This window comes from Brachyhypopomus gauderio, chromosome 20 (assembly GCF_052324685.1).
Source record: "Brachyhypopomus gauderio isolate BG-103 chromosome 20, BGAUD_0.2, whole genome shotgun sequence".
Classification (NCBI taxonomy): domain Eukaryota; kingdom Metazoa; phylum Chordata; class Actinopteri; order Gymnotiformes; family Hypopomidae; genus Brachyhypopomus; species Brachyhypopomus gauderio.
In genome coordinates, this window is record NC_135230.1 from 6,543,958 (window position 1) to 6,568,952 (window position 24,995).

Sequence of the window (24,995 nt, forward strand, 5' to 3'; positions counted from 1 at the left end):
ATATATATATATATACACTGCTCAATAAAAAACAACACAATATAACTCCAAGTCAACCACACTTCTGTGAAACCAACCTGTTCAGTTAGGAAGCAACACTGATTGTTGTGAATCAATTTCACCTGCTGTTGTGCAAATGGAATAGACAACATGTAGAAATCAGAGGCAATTAGCAAGACCCCCCCTATAAAGGAGTGGTTCTGCAGGTGGGGACCACAGACCACTTCTCAGTACCTATGCTTTCTGGCTGATGTTTTGGTCACTTTTGAATGTTTGGTGGTCCTTTCACACTCGTGGTAGCATGAGACAGACTCTACAACCCACACAAGTGGCTCAGGTAGTGCAGCTCATCCATGATGGCACATCAATGTGAGCTGTGGCAAGAAGGTTTGCTGTGTCTGTCAGCGTAGTGTCCAGAGGCTGGAGGCACTACCAGGAGACAGGCCAGTACACCAGGAGATGTGGAGGAGGCCGTAGGAGGGCAACAACCCAGCAGCAGGACCGCTACCTCCGCCTTTGTGCAAGAAGGAACAGGAGGAGCACTGCCAGAGCCCTGCAAAATGACCTCCAGCAGGCCACAAATGTGCATGTGTCTGCACAAACGGTTAGAAACCGACTCCATGAGGATGGTATGAGGGCCCGACGTCCACAGATGGAGGTTGTGCTCACAGCCCAACACCGTGCAGGACGCTTGGCATTTGCCAGAGAACACCAGGATTGGCAAATTCGCCACTGGCACCTTATGCTCTTCACAGATGAAAGCAGGTTCACACTGAGCACATGTGACAGACGTGACAGAGTCTGGAGACGCTGTGGAGAGCGATCTGCTGCCTGCAACATCCTTCAGCATGACCAGTTTGGCAGTGGGTCAGTAATGGTGTGGGGTGGCATTTCTTTGGAGGGCTGTACAGCCCTCCATGTGCTCAACAGAGGTAGCCTGACTGCCATTAGATACCGAGATGAGATCCTCAGACCCTTTGTGAGATCATATGCTGGTGCGGTTGGCCCTGGGTTCCTCCTAATGCAGGACAATGCTAGACCTCATGTGGCTGGAGTGTGTCAGCAGTTCCTGCAAGATGAAGGCATTGAAGCTATGGACTGGCTCGCCCTTTCCCCAGACCTGAATCCGATTGAGCACATCTGGGACATCATGTCTCGCTCCATCCACCAACGTCACGTTGCACCACAGACTGTCCAGGAGTTGGCGGTTGCTTTAGTCCAGGTCTGGGAGGAGATCCCTCAGGAGACCATCCGCCACCTCATCAGGAGCATGCCCATGCGTTGTAGGGAGGTCATACAGGCACGTGGAGGCCACACACAATACTGAGCCTCATTTTGACTTGTTTTAAGGACATTACATCAAAGTTGAATCAGCCTGTAGTGTGTTTTTCCACTTTTATTTTGTGTTTGGCTCCAAATCCAGGCCTCCATTGGTTAATAAATTTGATTTCCATTGATGATTTTTGTGTGATTTTGTTGTCAGCACATTCAACTTTGTACAGATCAAAGTTCTGGTTCAAAGCTCTAAGAAAATCTTGAGTACAATCCTATCAATAAGAATAATGATGGTGGAGCTGGAAAATGTATAAAATTTATGGACCAAAAAAAGTGTGGAATATCTAGTAAGAAAATTATCTGGTTTGTGGTAATACAATGTTTACAGTGTAAACATTATATAGAATTCAGTTCAATTAAGTCGTATTCGGGTCATAACTGACCGATTTACAACTTAAACCACTCATAAATATTGTGTTTTACATCTGATTGCTGCAAGGCCTTATGCCATCCTCCACACTATGCACTGGAACATATAAAAGTGATGATCATCTTTTTCATTGAATTTTGAGTGTTTTAAACCAACGTTTTACATCTGTGTTGTTGCCGGTCAAGCGTGACCGTCACAGGAAATGAATGGGTATTCAGAATATATTCATCTATCAGACAGAAAACACCCCCATACACACTCACACACACACAGACACACACACACACACACAGACACACACACACACACACACACACACACACACACACACTCACTCACACACCTACACACACACCGACACACACACACACACACCTACACTCACACACACACCTACACACACACAGTCACTCACTCACACACACCTACACACACAGACACACACACACGTTATGCCTATGTTTGCAAGGCAAACTACTTCCCACTCTGATCTGAGTGTGACATGCCACTCGTGCATGAATTCACATGCGCGCGTGCACACACACACACACACACACACACACACACACACACACACACACACACCTAAACACACAGACACGCACACAATCACTCACACAAACACACCTACACACACACACACACACCTACACACACACGTACAAACACAGACACACACACACCTACACACACAGACACACACACGTTATGCCTATGTTTGCAAGGCCCACTCTGATCTGAGTGTGACATGCCACTCATGTGCATGAATTCACATGTGCGCGTGCACACACACACACACAGACAGACACACACACATACGTACACAGACACACACACACACACCATGTTGAGTTTGGTTTTTTTTTTCATTACATGTTCCTTTTGTAATATATTTTCAGTGCATTTGTATTTTCACTAGATATTTTATGTGTAATTCTATAAATTCATGATAACTATCTGAGATGTTGTTCACAGTTAAAAGTGTTTAATAAAACCAATAAATTTGGTGGTGAAAATGTTTTTTTTTGTGTGTTAAAACAGACCGGTCTATGTGGACCGGGTGGTAAGACAACCAGCAAAATGGGAGACACTTTGGCTCTCTGTGTGATGGATGGACCATAGTGTCTTGCAGACGTGTGGAAATGTAAAAACTGGATTTTATTAAGAGTGCAGTAGTAGACAGAATCCAACTGTAATGCAAACTCTGTGTCAATAACATTCCATGTCAGTATCAGAGAGTTGTATACAGCAGGCAAAGGTACCAAGAGGGGAATCCGAAGGAGAATCGTAAAGTGAAATCTAGTTCGAACCACGAATAGAGAGTTCCAGGAGTTTCAGCAATACTTCGCAAAGAGACTATAGACTGGTGGAGTATATAAGGGAGATTCTAAATTGAAAACAGATGTGAGGGAGTAGTGAGCTAGTAGTGAGGGGAGGAGGATCGAGGAAGATGATGGCTGCAATTCTGGGTGTTGTGGTCCCCTTGGGTCTGCTGTATGACACTGTGGATTAAAACTGTTCCAGAATTCAAAATGTGGCAAATTATCAATTACCTCTTGTATGGTTAATAGCTAATAGTCTGAGAATACGAATGCTCAGGAGACTGGTAATTACCTTAAGAGTAAAACTTGAATCACTTAGTGAACTTGCCAGGGCAGCAGCTGTGTTATAGCCTTGTAAGGCATTATTAATAGAGGTGATGAAGCTGGACTTCCCTGCTCCAACTGGGCCATTGACCAGAATCCTCAACTGACTGACGTCGGCACTTCCGGGCTGGAATTTCTTCAGTTTATCCAACATCTGGTCTTTGTTTCTTTCATCGCTATGTAGAAAGTACAGCTGGGCATTAGTTACACTTTCTCTGTATGGATTATTTAATTAATGACAATACTAGTCTGTCTTTTAATGTGTCTTTGTAGTCACTGATCATACTTCCAAGTCACTGGCCTCCATGGTTTATCAAATTCTGTAAACAAGGCAAGAAAAGCATGAAAATCAAACTTTGATAAATGAAAGATGAAACTGTACTCAGAATATACTTCTGTGCTGCTTAGAATTTATAAAGGTCTTATTGTCTATATGACAATAAGGCTGCAAAAATGATGTAAATGTTTTGTTTACTTATTTAAACAATTATAGAACAGTTATGTTCACATTATTCATTTCATTTCAAAGACGTACCTACTTATATCTGGGTCAGTGACAAATAAGGGTTGGTATGATGTCCAAATCACAAATATGCAAATATGTCATGTAAGGCTACGCCCCCTCTCTTAGCTGTCGCTCCAGTTTCCCTGTTCCTCGCATCTGTGTTGTTCCCTGCTCATTGATCCCGCCTTGTTGTCTGTCTCTATGGTTTCCCCTGTCTGCCACGCCCGTGTCGTCAGTGTTTCCAGCTGTGTCATGTTAGTTCCATGTACTTATAGTCCCTGTGTGCCCCAAGTCAGTTATCGGTTGTTTTGTGTCTCGAGTCTCGTTGCCCTGTGAGTTCTCCGTGTGTGTTGCCATGCCTGTTTACCTGTGTTATTCGGATTGCCCCCCCTGTTATGATCCGTGCCTGTTTCAATGACCACGAATATGGAATTCCCTTGAATAAACCTCGCTCTCTTCAGTGTTTGTGTCCGCCTCCTAGCTCTGCAACATGCAGTTTGTTACAGTTACACTTTTTCTCGATTGGTTTGGCTCATTTCTTGAAAACATTCTCATTTCTTGAGATGACATTCTCAAAACAACATGGACAAGTCTAACTCCTTGGCAATTGTTCACAAAAGAATAGCATTTCTCATTGGTTTAGTCAAATTGAAAATGTCTCAAATATCTCAGTGCATCTTTGCAAAGGATTTAGTACAAGTAGCCTACTGTACAGTTAGCACAGTCAAGAGCATTATACCATGAATACCACATACCAACCTCTTGAAACATTTGATAAATTCATAACTACAATTGAACATCTGAAACTCGAACCTTACTAATGAAGGAGGAGGTTCACACATCTCAGATGACCAATCAGATAGACACTTGACAGGTGCTGTCCATACTTGTGAATGCTATCAGTCTTGTAGGCCTGTACATAGAGAGCTTGACTAGGACCAATACAATTACTGAACATGGAGGCAACTAGCCCAACACAAGCAAGAAGACACCTTTCTGCTCGAGGAAGAGGTGGAAGAAGAAGACAAAGAAGAGGGGGACAGGGGGAAGAGACCGAGGAGCACCATCACACTGTGTTGTCCCAGATGAAATTCGGGCGACGCTTATTGACCACGTTTTAAACCATCGCCTCACAATGGCAGAGGCAGGTCAACAAATTCAACTCGTCGAGAGAGGTCTTGTAGGACGGTGGCCAGGTGAGGGAGGGTGAGGACGGTGGCCAGGTGAGGGAGGGTGAGGACGGTGGCCAGGTGAGGGAGGTTGAGGACGGTGGCCAGGTGAGGGAGGGTGAGGACGGTGACCAGGTGAGGGAGGGTGAGGACGGTGGCCAGGTGAGGGAGGGTGAGGACGGTGGCCAGGTGAGGGAGGTTGAGGACGGTGGCCAGGTGAGGGAGGGTGAGGACGGTGACCAGGTGAGGGAGGGTGAGGACGGTGGCCAGGTGAGGGAGGGTGAGGACGGTGGCCAGGTGAGGGAGGTTGAGGACGGTGGCCAGGTGAGGGAGGGTGAGGACGGTGGCCAGGTGAGGGAGGGTGAGGACGGTGGCCAGGTGAGGGAGGTTGAGGACGGTGGCCAGGTGAGGGAGGGTGAGGACGGTGGCCAGGTGAGGGAGGTTGAGGACGGTGGCCAGGTGAGGGAGGTTGAGGACGGTGGCCAGGTGAGGGAGGGTGAGGACGGTGGCCAGGTGAGGGAGGGTGAGGACGGTGACCAGGTGAGGGAGGGTGAGGACGGTGGCCAGGTGAGGGAGGTTGAGGACGGCGGCCAGGTGAGGGAGGGTGAGGACGGCAGCCAGGTGAGGGAGGTTGAGGACGGTGGCCAGGTGAGGGAGGGTGAGGACAGTGACTAGTGAAGTGAAACCACACCCCCAACTTTATTTATAGGACTATTTTTTATTTGATTGTATTACAGAATGGACATTATGTTTACATTTCCTTTTTACACTACTTTTTGTATTGTAAGCAAGTAAATTTTTGTGTGAATAAAAATGGTTTCAACTTCCTTGGTGTTATTAGTTTCATGTGTGATTAACCTTTGTAAAATCCTCTTTTTCAGTTTTATACACCATTGTATTTTGTTAGTTAGTCCTTTGCCATAGTGACAACACATCTTACCATTTTGACTTAAAGTGCTCACACAATGCCAAATGGACAATGCATTTTGGTAGCACTGACTATTCATACGAGAAGGGAATTGAGTTTTGACACATGGGTGAATTGTTTTGGAAAGGATATGGTCTTCTGAAAGCAAACCATGGTGTTGTGCTGAACCATCCAGGTTATTTTGATAAAAGCACCAAATGCTTGAGAATGTCCAGTCTGTTTCAAGAAATGGGCCAAAGCAATTGCACGCCAATCTTTACTATTTTTGTGGCACTGACTCTTTAAATGAAAAAGGAATTTAGCATTGAAGCATAAGTGAACAATTTTGGGACAGATATACGCTTTTGCAAGTCAGGTCTTTTGTTGTGCTGATCTGTAAGACAGTTGTGCCAAATGATCTTAGAGTTTGTAGAATGTAATTTTGGTTTCAAGAAATGAGCCAAACCAATCAAGAAAAACTGTAAAACAACATGCTAGATGTTTGTTCAGATGTATAGTTAGCATTTCTGTTGGTGCCATAGCATTTCATATGACATTTTAACCATTTTTAATAGTGGTGGGCCGTTAACGGCGTTCGTTAATTTGATACTCTTATCGGGCGATATAAAAATTATTGCCGTTAATCTATTCTTAAAGTTGGGTTGGGAATTGGGTCAAAATGGGTAAGCAAACTATGATGACTTTCAACTTGATAGTTTAGCTCGGTTGTATTCCTAACCAAATTGCACAATAGGGGCGAGAACGAGTTTTCAAACCTGTGAATTACAAATCGTATGTGTGTTTACATGGATGCAGACACGAAGTCGCCAGGTTTGCTTCATGGAAAATTCATTTTTAGGAACGTAAAGTGTTACCGGAGCGGAACTCAGAACGGTCATTTTCTGCATGGTCCTAGCGCTAGATTCGTCGTTATTTAAATATTTATTTTTAACCGTTAAAACTGCAGATGACCAAAACCGGCTTTCGAAAAAGTCCCCCCCCAAATTACGTCCGTGAGGTTAAATGTACTAAATGTTGGCTTACATTTCAAATATTATGTTTAGAGTAGAGTAGAGTAGAATTTATTGTCATTGTACATGATACAACGAGATTCTGAGTGGTACCTCTTAGTCACATAACACGATTAAAAGAATAAAAACAGTGAGGGACAACATGTATACATAAAACATTTCAGTAATCTGTCGGGACAGATACTGATATTGGTTTATATCAGCACCATGGTGTAGGTGAGGCAATTATGGCATGATGGTATGACTGTTTTGATTATGTGGCATGGTATAACATCTAGTCTATTTACATTATGTATAGTATTAAAGTATTATAACTAAACTAAAAATATTAATAGCAGCAATACAAGTTTTTGGTGCAAAGCTGCAAATGAGAGATGCAATGAGTGCAATAGTGCTTATATTAATAGTGTAGTGCAATAGGTCCTAAAGGTTTGGGTTTGCAGGGGGAGTGATGGATGTTAGCTGAATAAACATGTTATCAACCCCTTTTAATGTACAGTATAGGCTTACAAATTCATGTTTAACTGAATAAACCGTTCGTCTTTCTGCTCAAATGCTCAAACATTTTATCGAGCATGTTTTTTTTCTTCAAGTATCAAAGTAGAACAGCTTTCTCAAGCAGTCATTGATGCATTTTGGAAACAGGAGATGAGCCCCTGGTCTAACGCACCCTCTGTATTAAGAAACCCTATCTCAAAAACTGACTTTTAGTCATTACTTGGGTAGCACGCATATGAGCCATTTTAATATAGATTTATCTGGATTAATCTAGATTAATTTCAAGATTTCAGTGAGATTAATCTAGATTTAAAAAATTAATCTATGCCCACCCCTAATTTTTAACCAATTAAAGAATCACAGTCACATCAAATTGTCAAATGGTGTAACCACAATTCTTCTACTGTAGAAGTTATGTAAGTGTACAGATGAAATACTGTATGTTTATTATGATTTATTATGAAATATAATTTCAAATTATACTTAAAATATTTTAATAATAATGTTTATTATTACGTTTATTTGGCAGATGGTTTCCTCCCCGTCTGCCACGACCGTGTCCTCAGTATCTTCAGCTGTGTCTAGTTTAGTCCTGTGTATTTATAATCCCTGTGTTTCCCTAGCCCTTTGTTGGTTATTTGTGTTTTAGAGTTCATTTGTGGATCTATGTTCTGTCATCGCTGCCTTTTGGTAATTGCTTTCTCCGTTGTTTGCTCTCTGTTCTTGTTTCCCTGCCTCATTCATTTTATGCTCATCTTAGTCATGCCTATGTATTTGTCTTGTTCCTGTTGCCCTCCGAATATGACCCATGCCTGCCCGTTTGACCATGAGTTTGGAATTCCCCTTATTAAATCTCGCTCTCCTCAACCTTTGTGTCTGCCTCGTCACTCTGAGCTGCGTTACACACCAACTGACGACAAGCAAACGACAAGCAATTAAATTTGAATAAAAAGTTATGAAGTTGTGAATTAGGTATTTTAATAAATGTGATCAAAACCTAATGAATTTTTATACTATATAAAACAAAAGTTTTAACAATGAAGAAACATATTGATCCCTAATGAGTACAGTAAGAACAATTCATGAACCTTATTCATCATATTATTATTTTATGAACCTTAGTTTCTCCCTTTTCTTCATCACTGCTCTATGTTTGCTGGTACTTTTCTGCACTACCCTCACATGAGTGGAGGATGTCTGTGGTCTCTTTAAACTTGGCTGCACATAGTCATGCAACATACACTATGGGCTCTGGAGGACCATTAAAAGTTGCTCATCTGCTGTTGAATTCAGTGATAGAGGAGTAAGGTTCAAAACTTCAGCAAGCACCCTTTTCTTCTTCCCTTCTCTCTGTACTGCCTCTGATACTGCTTCCACTCTTCCCTCATCCGCACCTGTGTTTCCCTGGGCAGATCTGTGACTGGATGTTTGTGATCTTTCCCTGTCTCTTTCTCTTTGATAGCTAAAGTACAGAAGATGACTGAAACTGTTAGTCTAATGTCCAGGGCCTTAATTTGTCTTCCATTTTGACTTCAAACCTCTCAGTAAAACTACCCTTTTATGTGTATGTGTATGTGAGGGTGTATGTAGTGTATCTGCTTTATTTTAACAAGGTCATTTGCCCTTGCAGCAAGATCCGCATTAACATGGCGAGCAACTTTATCTTTACTTGTAAGAGGAATCTATTAGAAGAGGAGAGAGTTTGTTGTTTGCATACACAGGTTTCCACCTACATATTTCTTGTTTATGTGCAGTATCCTATAGAAATGTGAAATTAAAAACTCATTTAGAGATTTTATAATTCTTTTTAGACTACATTTCAAGCTGCATATTATGGTATATTATGATTTTAATAATAACAACAATAATTTTAATAATCGTATTAATAATAAAAATAAATAATACAAAAAAACTACAAAAGTAGAAATATTGTCCAGAAATTGATCAAATTTGTCTCATAAAGGAAATGTTGCAATGGTGTAACTGTAACAGTGCGGCGGGTCCCCTACTGGTCGCCCCCGTCTACAGCAGCAGCTTGTCCTGTGGGTGCGGCGTTGTGTTCATCCCTCAGGTGGGCGGAGCCCGCGATCCGTCTCACCTGAGGGTCGTTTGTTCGTCTATATATGTCTTGTCTTTGTACCAGTTGACCGCTGGTTATTATATCCTTAATTCGGATCAGTTCACGGGTTTTGGTTTGCGCACTTTACATATTAAACCATCCTTTTTCCCTGAGACTTAGCATGATCGCTTCCATTTATTTTCGCTCACCCTGCCCGTCCCACTAACTCCACAGGAAATTTCAAATTCAAATTTTATTGTGCATTATTGTGGATGACTATGTAAACACTTGACCTTGGTTTGAATATTTCAAACAATTTTTCATAGTAACTTGAATATTTTATGATAATTTATATTTATTAACATTTTATTGAGGTCATACCATTTGACATGTATTTTAATCATACCTGACCATGACCTAAATCTGCTTTTTTTGTCAAGTTTTACAGAGAGTTACTAATCTTGACTTGTGGCAGTTGGAGTCTTCAGAGGTCCTTCTGTTTGACATCACAATCTGTTACAATATCTTCTGGCTCAAAATGTTCAAAATTGCTCCAAAAATTGTGGTTACACCAGTAGACATACCAGAGGTTTGACTTGGCAGACATGATTCTCCATGTTATTGGAAATATTCAGAACTGCCATGTTTCTCTATTATAATTTGATATTAAAACTATATATTTCATATTGTTTAAGATTATGCCAGTGTATTTCAGAGGCTGTTTAGAATGTCATTACACATTTTTTCAATAACCTATTGTTAGGAACAGCACATGACCTCCCGGAATATTCTATACACCTGCTGCTCATTACCTCACCAATTTCACGATTACTTAAGCTTCCCCCTTTCACTTCTGGGTTGCGAAGTATTGTTGCCATGCCACGTACCAAGCATTCTATCCCCGTGATTGGCCTCCTGTATACTGACCCCTGCTCTCGTTCCAGACCTCGTTCCCAGCCTAGTCCCAGTGTACTTTCAGCCTTCTGTCTACCCGGCGTGACCCTGGACTGTCCTGACCTCAACTACAGCACCCATACACCACACACGCTCAGCGGAGTTATTCGCTCATTCAAGTGCTCTGTATTCACGTCTCAAATAAAAGCAACTATATTCTGCATTTGGATCCTTGTCTGCCTGGTTGGTTCGTTACACCTATATTCTTGGTGTGGCACAATTTTTCCCTTTTTCTCTCAGTATTATCCCAGAACGTAATAAAATCAGGCATGTCAAGATAGTAGCCCAAAGAAAAAGATATTTCTTTAAAAGTAAATTATAGCTTTATTTTGAAATTCACATTTTTAAAATTATTCAAACTTCAGAGACAGAAAACAATGAGCAGCATGTCTTTTGCACATCTACATTTACTAGCCACTGTATTATGTTCAGCCTCAGGTACACTTTCATATAAGTGTATGTTCTAGGTGCAGTTTATACATTCTTCCAAAAGAAATGTCAGGTTTATTGAGAAACTGACCTGGAGGTTGAGGTTGGGGTGAAGATTGTTTAGAAAATGGTGTCCCCATATCTGTCACCTGCAGTACAAGGTACAGTTCGAATGATTAATGTGAACAAATATCTAATATTCTGATCTAATATTATTGTGCAAGCATATACAATAAGTCAAAATGTCAATATATAATATACTGTCACAGCCCCTAACTCCTTCCCTTGGGCGTGACCCTGTGTTTTGATTTGTTCTTGTAGGTGTTCGTTTGTGTGTGTGCATTGTAGTGTGTGTGTCTGTAGCACCTGTCTCTTGTCTTATAGTGACGTGTTACATTTGTTGTGATGTGTATCTTGTACTTGTCCTGTTATTTTGTCTCAGTGGAGTGATTTTTGTCTTTGTGTTATTAGCTCACGCTAAATGATAATAAATATTGTTGATAATGTTGCTGTTGTCTCAACTTCCTGCATCACCATCAAGATCATCACAGATGCTGAAAGGTACGCAGGCCAGGAAGGGGAAATAGCCACTCCCTCTCCCCCTTCCATATCAGGCCATGTGTGCAGTTTTGCGGTGGCCAAAACAGTCTGCTTTGTTGAGGAGGACTGTCTGGTTTGGTCTTGGTGGGATATCTCTTGAACTGCAAGCAGTGGAAGAGCCACCCAACCAGCGCAGAGTTCGCCCCCGGGCTGTCCAGACCCTCTGGCCTGGAGAGGCCTGGTTCTAGGAGGGCTTGTCTCCACAGAGGCTGCTTCCCCTGGTTAAGGAGGGGTGTACCTGGACTAGCACACACTCTCCCTCATGTCCCTGTCAGACCAGGAGACTTCACTTGAGTCCCAGAGGGAGGGACAAGAGCTAGTGGAAGGAGGACTTGCCACGCCAGGTGTAGCTGATGCTCGAAATACAGCAATGCGTTACTGTGGCAATGCCAGATGTTGTGGGATTATTATATTTCATTTCTTCTTGTTTTTTTTTGTTACATAAAATTGAAGAAATTAGCAATGCAATTCATAGTTATGCTGTTAGACCTTATTGAAATTATAAATTTGCGGAGAGACGTCATTTCCTGTCTGGGTAATGTGCACGGGAAATTGTGAGCGGAAAACTAAGTGAAAGAGAAAAGGACTGTCTACTACTGGCTAAATAGGCGCACACGGTAACTATTGTAAAAATTGGAATTTGTGTATCTTTGTGGAAGAAACTGTTTTCTGAAAATAATGTATGTGAAATGTGTTTTTTCTTGTCAGTTTTCATGGTGTTCCATAACTTGATGAAGAAAATAAAATGGTTGTGGACATCAGTAAGAAGAGTGAATCTTGTTACCAGAGTAGATACACCAGGGCTCTGCTCCTCCAAGTTTTCAGTGGCCGCTGAAGGCAGTACTCCCCTCCAACCCCTAGTTGGAGGAGAGGTCATATTACTGCAAAGTGACAAGCAGTGGAGTCCACAACATTATAACCATCACACAAGTAGATCTTTAAAGGCAGTTAATTTACCTTATTTTCTCGACTATAGAGCACACCTCAATATAAGCCGCACCTACAAAGTAAAAAAAAAAAGGAAAATGTTGTATAAGCCACACCAGGCTAAAAGCCACATTTATCTACAGAACTGAATACATTTAACTGAACTGATCAGTTTCCGAACGGTGCCTGTAGCATGCGACAGATTTGGCTTTCAGCCAGTGTTTGTTATTGTGCTTGTATTGCTTAAAGAAAAGATGCACACGCAAGGATAGTGTATCGTCAGAAGTGTATTGCCCAAATGCCGGTACAGGCGCCGACTTCCGTTGTGTCATAATAAAAGTATACAGCTAACATAGATCATAAAAGTATACAGCTGTGACGGGCGGGGGTGAGCAACAAAAAGGAAGCGATCACGCCAAGTCTCAGGGAAAAAGGATGGTTTAATAGAAATTGTGCAAACCTAAAACCCGTGCAATATCTCCAAATTAAGGATATAATGACCAGCGGTCAACTGGTACAAAGACAAGACATATATAGGCAAACAAACGACCCTCAGGTGAGACGGATCACGGGCTCCGCCCACCTGAGGGACGCACATGACGTCACCAAACAACAACAACAGCCGCTGTGGACAGAGGCGGCCGGTAGGGGGCCGCCTCACCGTGACAACAGCTAACAGATCCCGTAACAGCCTCCTTTACAAAAGTAAAGAAAAAGAAAAAGAATACACAAAGAAGTACCCAAACTTACTTCAGAAAGTAGCGAAGTGGTTACCACTCTTAAAATGTTAACCCAGTAAACTTATAAAGACAAACATTAAACCTGACAGTTCGATAAGGTGTCCAGAGCCATACTTGTAAAACTTCAATACAATCAAGATTATTTTTTAAGAAGTGACCCTTAGATTTTGCAGTACAGTTCACAAATTAAGTCTCTCAGGTGTCTTCAACTGCCTCCCTGCTTTGGTGTAATGTAAGTGCCTGAACGTGGTAATGGCTGCTGTACTGGATCTTGCAGAGGCACAGGGGCGGGCCTCCTTTGGTATTTGAGGAACAGGCAGACTGACCTCAGACGCAGGTGCATTTATGGGATCATTACCATCTATGACCACCGAAGCGGAAGGCTCTGCCACCCTCAGATCTACTCTATTGCGCCGATATAGAGTACCATCCACACCCACCAGATACGCGCGTGGTGCGACCTGGCGAATGCAGGTACCAAGTTAATTGTGTGTGGTTTGACCCAATACTGTCTGATTTATGACAAGTTAAACACAGGCAAATTGTGAAAAAGCCAATTCTGATTTTGAGAAATTTACATGGGAGCTAATGGAGCAGTTTTCTGTGCCTATGGCCAAACAAATGCTCGTAACTCAAAGTAATTGATCAAATGATTAGATATCTCGGCGTTTCTCTCCCATTTAAAATTTCAATGGAGCTTCTAGGTGGAGGTGTAAGGATTTAACAGCAGCTTTTCAAGCCCTATAATTATTGGCTGACCAAATAAAACAGGAAGTTAGGTAGAGATAGGCACTGATCGAATTTAAATCTTTGTAATAAAGATGTTTTAACACTGGGGACCTTCCCATCCCATATGAAAGAGATGACCAACTGATCCAAAATATAAAAAAAAACATTTTAGGTAGCAACAAAGGGATAATCTGGAAAAGAAAGAGAAATTTAGGCAAGGCATTAATTTTGATGGATTTTATTCTTGCAATCAAAGATAAAAGTAAAGCTCTCCATCGTTGCAAATCTAATTTAAGTTTGTTCATTAAAGGTGTTAAGTTGTTGCTGAAAAGAGATTTTAACGTACGAGCAGGGGCGTAGCCTGGGGTGGGCTTCCGGGGCTTCAGCCCCAAATGATTATCCAGTAGCCCCGAACCTTTTCGCTCAGCTGTACTATTAATGAGGAGGCCAATGCTGCTGTGAGAATAGGAAATCTCTTAACGCCAATCATAGTGCCGCTTCAAGGATAAAGTTCCGCCTTTCAGGAGAAACAGCCAATCAGCTTGCTGGTTTTGCGGGCGCGGAGGAGAGCCCACCCCCACCCCCGTGGGGGAGCGCACATGCGCTCTAGCCATTTTTGGCAGCAGGTTGCAGGTAGTGTTGGAAAAAAGAAAATTAAAGGCTAATAACTTGATGTGTCAATTTAGTGTTTTTCAGGAAGACTGTGGGAAAGCAGGAGTAAGGAGGCCTCAGTGGCCTTGAGGAGAACAGAAGGGGCCTATTCAGTGCAGGATGTGTAGCAAGCAGTTTTTAGATAACCAGGCACACAGGCTGGGAGAAGAGGAGCAGGTTATTTTCCATGGAGAGCAGCCAGGATTGGGGAGTTATCGAAACTTAACAAATCGAAACTTATGGACAGAGAGTATGAAAGAAAGGACATCGCCCAGCACGAGAGGCTTTTCGCTTGGACACTGCTGAGATCCACTTGGGTTAGGTAGATTCCTAGGCAACTAGCACCATTGCACTGAAGAGTTTGTACCACGAATACTTCTATTATATTGCATTCATTAATATTCTATATAAATCATTTTAAAAGAACTTTTGTTGTCAAGACTTTGCTTGGACCACTCAGTCAAAAACCAGTCGGTTCATCGGGGCGGTGTTGGGGCCCGTCTGGGTCCAGAGAAGAAAATTCCCAACAAATTGGTAGCAGAGGATGGTTTTTGGCTGGAGTCGAATTCTGCAATTAGGACAAGAGAGGAGGTCAATCCGTCCGTGAGGTGACTGAACTAAACCGCGCGGTCTGAAAAAAGGTAAGGAGCCATTCTCTCCTATTGGCTGATGTTACTACGTCATAGGCTAAATTAAAGTTCAGTCACTAAATGGTCGAGGCGAAATACTCTCTGTAAATTTAGTATTGAAATTGTATACGTGTTACAAACTCGATATATAGACAGGAGGATTGCCCTACGACTCATAAAGTCGTGAGGAGGACACCCTGTAACTGCAGTAAACAGTTAAAGAGTAGGCAGCCCATCGGTTCTAAAAGAGAACGGTGGAGGACGCGCTCAGAGAAAGTAGGCAGCCCACGTTCTAAAAAGAACCTTGGTTCTAAAAGAGAACAGTGGAGGACGTGCCCAGAGAAAGAGCAGGTAGCCCACGTTCTTAAAAAGAACTTTGGTTCTAAAAAAAAAGAACGGTGGAGGACGCGCTCAGGTGACGAGTAGGTAGCCCACGTTCAAAAAAAAAAAGGGGGAACTATTGTTCTAAAAAAAAAAAAAAAAAAGAGAACGGTGGAGGACGCGCTCGGTCACGGTTAAATGAATGAGTAGGTAGCCTGGGATTTCAAGAATAATAGATTATTTAAAGAAATCCCGGAGGACGCGCTCAGCCGGTTTTGGGGGGCCCCCGTGTGTTTTGTTGAAATTGCGTGCGTGATTGGTGAAACTACAGCTGTATCTGTGTATGCGTGTTTGCAAAATTGCGGTGTTGGGTTGGTTTTCATGTACCGTGTGGTTTTATGTTGAATAAAGACCTGTATAAATTGTTTGAGCATACGTGCTATAATAAAACTTGAGAGCCTTTCATTGGGGGACTTACAAACCCACGCCCATAAATCCATGAGCCTCTTATGTGAGGACATTTGAACCCCTGAGTAAATTGCATGAGCCCCCAAGAAAGACGTTCATCATTGTGTACACAAGCACAAGAGAAACATTTCATAAGAGGTTAAAGTGTAAAACAAAAATTATTATATATTTTCATGCATGAAATTATAATTTGGTTTATAACGCTCCGTAAACGTACGATTTAAGTGCTGGAAGTGAAACTCGCGCGAGCTGTGTTGAACTGGAGTTGTTTGGAGTGTGGAGATATTAACTTGTGTCTGTCTGCGCTTGGGGTGCGCGCTGGCGAATTAAAGCGCTTGCGAACACGACGATAAAGTGATAAAGTTTACTGAATTAATTCGGGGGTGTTAAAGTGCTAGTGAGTACAACGAAAAAGTTTTAAAATTTTCTGAATCGAAGCAAAAGTAATTTGGAAGTAGTTTAAAAATCGGAGTTATATCATGGATAATATTAAGGGTTTGGAGGATTATTTGGTTGATACTATGGAGAAACGTGCTGTGCCGAGAATGAGGTCTGACACGGTGATGTATGTGAAAAAATGTTTTGAGAAGATGCGATCCGAAGGGTTGTGGCCAGACCCGGACGACCGTGGTGTGTCTCAGGTTGATTGGGAGCAGATCGAGAAGCATTGGGTCACACAGGTTAATAAAGAGAAAAAAAGATTAGAGGCTAGCGGAGCCCTAACTAAGCAAAAGCGTAAAATCCAGCTGGAAGAAGCTGAAACTTATTTGTCGTATGTGAGAACATTTCGGAAAATTTGTCAGAAGATTAATGATAAAGAACGAGTTGAAACCAAAAAGACAGAACTCCCTGTGCCCCCTCCTTATGCAGAAAAAGCGTGTGAACCCAGTGCTCCTCAATGTCCGCGTGCAGCGCTGATGGCGCCTGTGTCTGTGAGTGAAATGAGTGACGTTGATGTGGACGGGGCTTCTGCACGTCCAAAATCAGTGAGAGAGCGTGAATGTGATGAGGGGAGACAAGTGGTAATGGAGGTTGTCAGTGATGTGGCTATGGATAAAATAGAGAGTAGACTAGCGAGGCTCGAAGACCGTGATCGCGAGAAAGCTGGAGAAACAGAGATAAATAATGCATTGCAAAGAATTGAACAGCGAATGGATGAGAGTTTGAGTCTGAGTGCCCCCACCCGGTTTGAACAGACGTTGAACAGAGCAGAGAAAGTGGTCTGTGACGTGGAGAAAGCCATCAGGCAGGAAGAGGCTAAGTTGGAAAAAGAGCGTGCGAGACAGCAAAAGAAATGCGCTGCGGATGATAAAAGGAGAAATAGAGGCGCACCTGACTGTAGAGATACATTGATTGTGACTGGTGAAAATTTAGAATGGGAAGCGGAGAATGACGAGGGTGGGGCGAACAGACGAGTGAAAACTCCCTCTTCAGAGGAGAGCGAGGTGGGAGATGAATGTATTATTAACCTGACTGAATCCGAGCAATGGGTGAGAGTGCCCGCCTACTATGACAGGCACGGTGTAGTCACGCGATAAAAAGCCAAGAACATGTCGACCCCTGGTGGTCATTATCCGATAATGGCAGTACCAGGGAGCAGTTACGCACACACATACGCTCCGTGGACACACAGAGATTTGCACACTATGATAGATAAATTACCCAATCCTAAAAAGGGCGTTCAGTATTTCTTGTCTAACAGTGCCCAATTAATTTGTTAGGTAGAGATTTGTTGTGTCAATTTTCAGCTATTATTGAATGCACACCGAGTGAAGGTAAATTAGCTGTCTCTGTCACCAACCACGATGAGCGCCTCAGAATACTTAATCAACAAGCAGCGGACGGCCCAGCTCACATTTACTGGGCCACATTACAACATCCTGAGGAACAAGCAACTGCTAAAAATTTGCTTTACACGTTTAATTTATGGAAACCATGGTTCCTGTCACTTCAGAGTATGACCCCACCAATAGACAGCACACACTGCACTTTTAATTACATCAGAGGGGAGGATGGGGTTTATGGACAGCTGTGGAATAACATTGAAGGTCAATTACAAAATATAAATTGTGAATCAATGATTTTTGGACCTGAAGGTGTGGCTGCACTAGTTGTGTTAACAGGAGAACAGATGACGTACTGGAGAAACCCGGACCAGCAGGATTCACTACCACATGTCTCGCTGTTGGTCTCGGCTGGACACGAACCTCGTGAGCTGGGCCCCATGCTGGCCACTGCCATGAAGGAACAGTTTCGCCCAACCTGTCTGCCAGGGGTAGAGGGTATGTCGGATGGTAAGTACTGGAGAGTCGCATGTGACACCAGTGACTTGGCGTACTTCTGTAACCAGCCCCTGACAGCCACACACGGCAGAGCACTGTTGGATCACCCCCAGGCCAAAGAACAACTAGAGACGGTCCCAGCCAACTTGTGGACCACGACAAAGGTAGATGTAGGATGTGCATCACACCACATGGCTCCTATTAGGTTAAAGCCAGGAGAAACAGTCGTTCATCAGCCACAGTACCGAATCAAGCCAGAAGCCATGGCAGGTATTACAGACACCATTGCAGATTTGATCAAAGTTGGAGTTCTGAAACCCACGACGTCACCGTGGAACACGCCCATACTACCTGTTAAAAAACCTGGAAAAGATGAGTATCGTATGGTGCATGATTTGAGGCGCATTAATGATGTCACTGTAACTGAGAACATACCAGTACCTGACCCCTATCGATCTTTGCAGAACCTGACGACTGAACACTGCAGCTTTTCATGCATAGATTTAGCTAATGCTTTCTTTTCTATACCAATTGATGAGAATGTGAAAGACATTTTTGCGTTTACCTTTAAAGGTCAACAGTACACATACAACAGGCTACCTCAAGGCTACAAAGACTCACCAGGCATCTTCAATCAATGTCTGTTGAAAGATCTGTCTAGATTAACTGACAATGATTTGATTGACTCTAACACCGTACTAATACAGTTCGTGGACGATTTGTTAATAGCTAGTACTTCACCTGATAAGTGCCTTAGAGACACCATAACCGTTCTAACATTGTTAGCTGAATTAGGTTACAAAGTGAACAAGTCAAAACTCCAGGTGGCCAGGCCGATGGTCACCTTTCTGGGGAGAAACATCTCACACAAAGGTCACACCCTGACTCCAAATCAGAGACAGTCAATACTGTCATTTCCAAAGCCCACTACAGTGTCCCAAATGATGTCATTTTTAGGCCTGACAGGCTACTGCCGCAACTACATACCTAACTACAGTGATTTAGCTCACAGCCTCAGAAAACTCGCAGTGTCAAAAGGTCTGAGTAACGGGAAGGTGGAGCTTGACTGGACGGTTGAGGCAGAGAGGGATTTTATAACTCTGAAACAAGCACTTGCTAGCGCTACTGAATTAGCAGCACCAGACTACACACAACCTTTTCATTTAAATGTTTCTGTAAGAGACAATCATGTTCATGCTTGTCTCTTTCAGAAGGGGGAGAGTGAAGGAAGGAACATTTTATTTTTTCACAGTTCCAAATTAGATCAACCAGTGATAGGAACAGGACCATGCACAACATACATGGCAGGACTCAACACAGCGATAGAGAAGACAGCACACTTGGTAATGTGTCACCCACTAATAGTCAGCACCAATCACGGAGTAATGGCGTTCATAAACTCACAAGCCTTTTCTTTGTCAAGAGCACGACAGAACAAGATAAAAGCCATACTCACACAGCCACACATCACGTACAACACTGCGTCAAAACTTGTGAATCTGACTGATAACATTGAAGTAGCCGAAGATGCGACACCACATGACTGCGCTGACGCCACAGAAAGATACATTCAGCTCAGACCAGAACTGCACAAGGTCAGAATTACTAAACCAGGAGCATGGGAACTCTGTTCAGATGGGAGTTGTTGGAGACAAGGTATCAATCAATCAATCAATCAAATTTTATTTATATAGCGCTTTTTACAACAGTTGTTGTCACAAAGCAGCTTTACAAGTGCCGAGTCCTAGCCCCCAGTGAGCAAGCCAAAGGCGACAGTGGCAAGGAAAAACTCCCTAGTTTTTTGCATGAGGAAGAAACCTTGAGAGGAACCAAGACTCAGGGGGGGAACCCATCCTCCTCTGGCCGACACCGGTCACCATGACAACAACAATAATATAGACAGAATGTAGACAGAATGTAAAAGATGCAATAATGTCCATTTAGACCGAAAAATATGTAATAATGTCCATCATGGTGTAGGCATCCGGTTAGGCAGGAGGTGGCCGGCCAGGATGGATCGCTTGTCTCTCCTCATCTCATTATTCCTCAAGCAGGCGGGCAGCCATGTGGAGAAATGAAACAGGGAAAATTAGCTCTGTATGAGGACATATACAGGACAGGTAAAATTATAAACATTTCTGGAGTGTGGCAGCAACTCCGGCACTAAGTTAAATTATTACAGCCTAGCTAAAAAAAGGCAGAACCAGAAGGTAACATAGGCTTGGGGGCATTCTGAGACAATGGCATCCGTCCACTGCACTGTCAACAAACTTGAGTGACCACGAGCAGTGACAGGATGACAGCACCAGCACCCCAGTCTACCATAAAACCCTTCGTCTATGAACCCCTGGATCTGTACCTTTATCTAAGGGGGATATTAATTATCAAACGCTAGACTAAATAAGTGGGTTTTCAACCTAGATTTAAAGATTGTGACTGTGTCAGAGTCCCGGACACATTTAGGAAGATTATTCCAAAGCTGGGGGGCCTTATAAGAAAAGGCTCTTCCCCCTGCTGTTACCTTGTTAATTTGTGGAACTAATAACAGACCAGCACCCTGTGATCTTAGTTGACGTGGGGGTTCATAATAGGAAATAAGTTCCTGGAGGTATTCAGGAGCAAGCCCGTGTAGTGCTTTATATGCTAATAATAGAATTTTAAAATCAATACGAAATTTAACTGGGAGCCAATGCAGGGCTGATAGGACTGGTCTAATATGCTGAAAACCAGCTGCGAACTGAACTGAACTGAAGGCCTCTTACGCTGTGGTACAAGCATGTGGGGAAGAGTGGGAGGAGGTGGAATCAGGAGTGGTTCCACAACCAGCTTCAGCTCAGCTGGCAGAAATGGTCGCACTCACTAGAGCACTGGAACACGCGTCAGGTCAGATTGTGAACATTTACACAGATTCAGCATACGTGCACGGGGTCATCCACCATGAACTAGTCAGGTGGATGGATAATGGGTACACTAACGCCACAGGACAGCCAATCAAACATTTGAGAGCAGTACATGAGTTGAGTGAAGCTATCATGTTACCCAAAGAAGTGGCAGTGATAAAGGTAAGAGGACATCAGGGTAATGACAGTTTTGTTTCTAGAGGTAATGAAGCTGCTGACAGAGCAGCCAAAGCTGCTGGAGGGTACAACCCACAGAGCTTGTTGTTGCTGGAAACTCATAACATGCCTGAGTTGACGGAGAGCCACCTGGCACAGATCCAAGAACAAGCCACGGTCTGTGAGAAGCAATTGTGGATAGACCGGGGAGCCGCAGTCACTAAAGGACTCTGGAGGAGTCCAGAAGGGAGAGTAGTTTTGCCCTTAGAGAAGATGAAATTGATACTATGCGAAGCACATGGGCCTACTCACTCCGGAGTGTCGGCCATGGTGACCAAATTAGAATGTTTATGGTGGCATCCATACCTCAGAGACCACGTGAAGCAATACGTGAGCGAATGCGATATCTGTCAGTCATACAATGTAAAGAAACCATACCGGGTGAGAATTGGAGGATACCCAGTGCCCGCGGGGCCATTTGAGGAGATTGTGATCGATTACACAGACATGGGGCCAGACAACAGGGTAAGGGGGTACAGGTACCTGCTGGTCATGGTAGACAGATTCACCAAGTGGGTAGAAGCTATACCCACCAAAAAGGAAGATTCAAAATCAGTCATAAAATGGTTGCAAAATGAGTTGATTCCCAGGTACGGCCTACCAAAAGTGATTAGGAGTGACAATGGGTCCCACTTTGATAACAAACACTTGGCAGAAGTAGAACAAAAGCTGGGCCTAACCCACAAGTTTGGCACTGTCTACCACCCACAGTCACAGGGGTTGGTGGAAAGAGCCAACCAGACCATTAAGACTAAACTGGCCAAAGTGTGCGCAGCAGGAGACATGGACTGGGTTCAGGCGCTGCCACTAATGTTGATGTCCATGAGAGCGACCCCCACGGGAAAATACAATCTCTCACCACACCAGCTCATGACAGGACGACCCATGCCAGGGTGCCCTCGACCAAGGATTGAGGGACCAGCTTTGGAAATCCAGGAACAGGAGATGTCAGAGTACATGAGAGAATTAACCAAGTTGCTTTGTGAAATCAATAAGTCTGTTCAACAGGAAAAAGGAAAAGAAGACCTGGAATCACCCAAGGTGAAGGTGAAGCCAGGGGATTGGGTAAGGATCAAGGTGCACAAGAGGAAGTGGAACGAGCCACGGTGGACAGGCCCGTGGGAGGTCGAAGGTGCCAACGAGCACTCAGTGAAAGTGAGGAAAGACAAAGGTAAGACTTGGTACCACATTTCACACTGTGTTGCAGCAAAAGAACCAACAAGAACCACAGGAGAGATCAAGACACACCTGGAGGAGACAGGAGAAGCCCCAGGGAAGGAGTTGGTGGTAAGTACCGACCCCAGTGTAGCTTTTTACAGAGAATACATCACAGCCGAGGACTGGTGGGAGGAAGGTGAAGGAGACCTGTTGGAGACTGACTGTGAGGCTATAGCACACTGTGTGAGCGCAGACCTGAACCTGAGAGCTGGAGTGGCTCTGCAGATCAGACAAGCGTTTGGCACTACAGGTATAGCCAAGGTGCCCATAGGCAAGTGTGCCACACAAACCACACAGACACACATCATATTCCATTTAGTGACCAAAAGATACTACAGGGAGAAGCCAGAATTAGGAGATCTGATTTCAAGCATACAACACCTGGCCACATTGTTAATATCATTGAACATTAACACTCTAGCCATACCGAAGCTGGGTTGTGGACTAGACGGATTAGACTGGAGGACTGTGAAGCCAATCATTAAAACTTTACTTAAACCAACCGGTACCAAGGTGGTGGTGCACCATCTTCCATCCTAGGATGGAACTGTGGGAAATAAGAGACATGTTGTTGGGACATGTGGGACGTCCAGATGAGGCTCAGTACCAACAATATGTTAGAGTAGGGAGATTAACTTTGAGAACATGGACTTGGCTATGGGGGGGAACATTTCTAGCCGCGGTGATAATAGGAGCGGTGGTGATATTTAGTGTAGGAAATCAGAAACAATCCAATAACGTGAACGTAACTTTGTGTCGGTGGGACGACAATCACACTGCCTGCAAAGAGGTGAGGCCCGATGAGATCCACAGCCCTAACCCGCTAGTAAACGCAACCAAACCAGAGAAAATAGACTTTAAAGTAAGAAAACCAAGAGGAGCTGGAACCAGGCCAGTAGGACAGTCCAAGGACCGGTGTGTACAGACATACGGAGGTGTGGAATTGAGTTATAGAGATGGTACAGCCTCGAGCTGGACTTTTGACTTATGTGAGGTAGTGGACTGCGGGGGAGCCAATGCCTCATACAGAGGATGTGATTTGTACATATGTTGGACCAATCAAGTTAATGCGGGCTGTCAAGGAAGGGGGAGTTTCTATAGTGCAGACTGGTGTCCTGGTTGGGGGTCAGTGATAAAGTACTCGGGGAGATGGAAACCGACATTAGGAGATAAGAAAGGTAACCCGTCCACGACCTCTTTGAGCAAATGGTGGGTCGATGTGTCGTTTCAGCGAGACTATCACGTGTCCCAAAATCCAGTAACTTTTTCTGTCAGATGGAATGGGCAGATATGGGGTAATAACAGACCATTGTACTTCACCCTGGGGGTGGAGCAATCAGGACGTGACATATGGGGAATAATTAAACTCAGCTATTTAGCCAAACCCAAGCCACTCAGCCCAGCAAAACCTGAGGCAAAAATAAAAGAGGTGGAGGATTCAGCAGACAAGTTCACTCTAACCACAGATTTCACTAAATTATCGTCCCAGCAGTTAATAGAATTAGCAACCAGTTACAGCGGCTCGAATTTGTGGTTGTCATGGCTAGAACAAAACAGTAGAGAAAATGGGTTAGAAGGTTGTGTGGCCTGTGCAGCGGCCCGACCCGCGTTAATGACCTCACCAGCCCCACTGAATCCTGAAACAGATCCAGTAGGATATCAGTGTATGTTGAATTTAACTAAGGTGAAAAGTATTACGACCTCAAATTGTTCCAGCCTGGACAGTATTTTTCCATATGTCAAAAATTTGGAAGGAGGTAACGCTCCTTTCGTGCCAGTAAAACTTAAAGGACAGTACCAATGTTTTAACTTGACAGAGAAAGACGCAATCATGAGTGTGGGAGAAATAGAACCTGACTGGTGTAACGCCACAACGAAGGTCCCGGGGATAGGGAGAGTAGCCCGGGCAGGGATCTGGTGGTACTGCGGAGGACACACTCTGTTGGCATTAATACCAGGAAGAGCTAAAGCAATCTGTGCTATGGTTAGACTAATCACACCAATAACAATGATAGGGCTGAGGGAAATCACACCGCAGCCTGCTATAGCCCAAGGGAGAAAGAAGCGTGATGCCTTTGATTTGTCCATAGGGTCACCAACATACATTGACTCCATAGGAGTGCCTCGGGGGGTTCCCAATGAATACAAGCTAGTTGATCAAATAGCTACGGGCTTTGAGAACATTCCAATTATATCAGCCTTGTTTCCAGTAACACCGAACAAGAATGTAGATAGGATCAACTTTGTCCATTACAATGTGCTGAGATTAACCAACCTAACGAGAGACGCAATAGAGGGGCTGAGCGAACAACTGAGAGCTACCTCACTGATGGCCGTACAAAACAGAATGGCTCTAGATATGCTCCTGGCGGAAAAAGGGGGTGTATGTTTCATGTTTGGCGACAACTGTT

The 24,995-nt window shown here is 43.6% G+C and overlaps 1 protein-coding gene across 4 annotated transcripts in view; it reads right to left on the minus strand.

Moving 5' to 3' along the window:
- Positions 1-24,995, minus strand: part of LOC143484360 (interferon-induced protein 44-like) — a 35,521-nt gene that overhangs the window by 6,507 nt on the left and 4,019 nt on the right. The window contains exons 2-9 of one of the 4 annotated variants that reach the window (XM_076983054.1): positions 12,461-12,503; positions 12,288-12,360; positions 10,995-11,052; positions 4,670-4,769; positions 4,224-4,339; positions 3,638-3,671; positions 3,320-3,527; positions 78-125 (exon numbers count right to left, since the gene is read on the minus strand). In XM_076983054.1, coding sequence (XP_076839169.1) covers positions 78-125; positions 3,320-3,527; positions 3,638-3,671; positions 4,224-4,339; positions 4,670-4,698 — 435 coding nt within the window. In that variant the 5' untranslated portion in view covers positions 4,699-4,769; positions 10,995-11,052; positions 12,288-12,360; positions 12,461-12,503. The remainder of the gene's footprint in view (positions 1-77; positions 126-3,319; positions 3,528-3,637; positions 3,672-4,223; positions 4,340-4,669; positions 4,770-10,994; positions 11,053-12,287; positions 12,361-12,460; positions 12,504-24,995) is intronic. The other 3 variants (XM_076983057.1, XM_076983055.1, XM_076983056.1) reach the window with 3 other exon arrangements.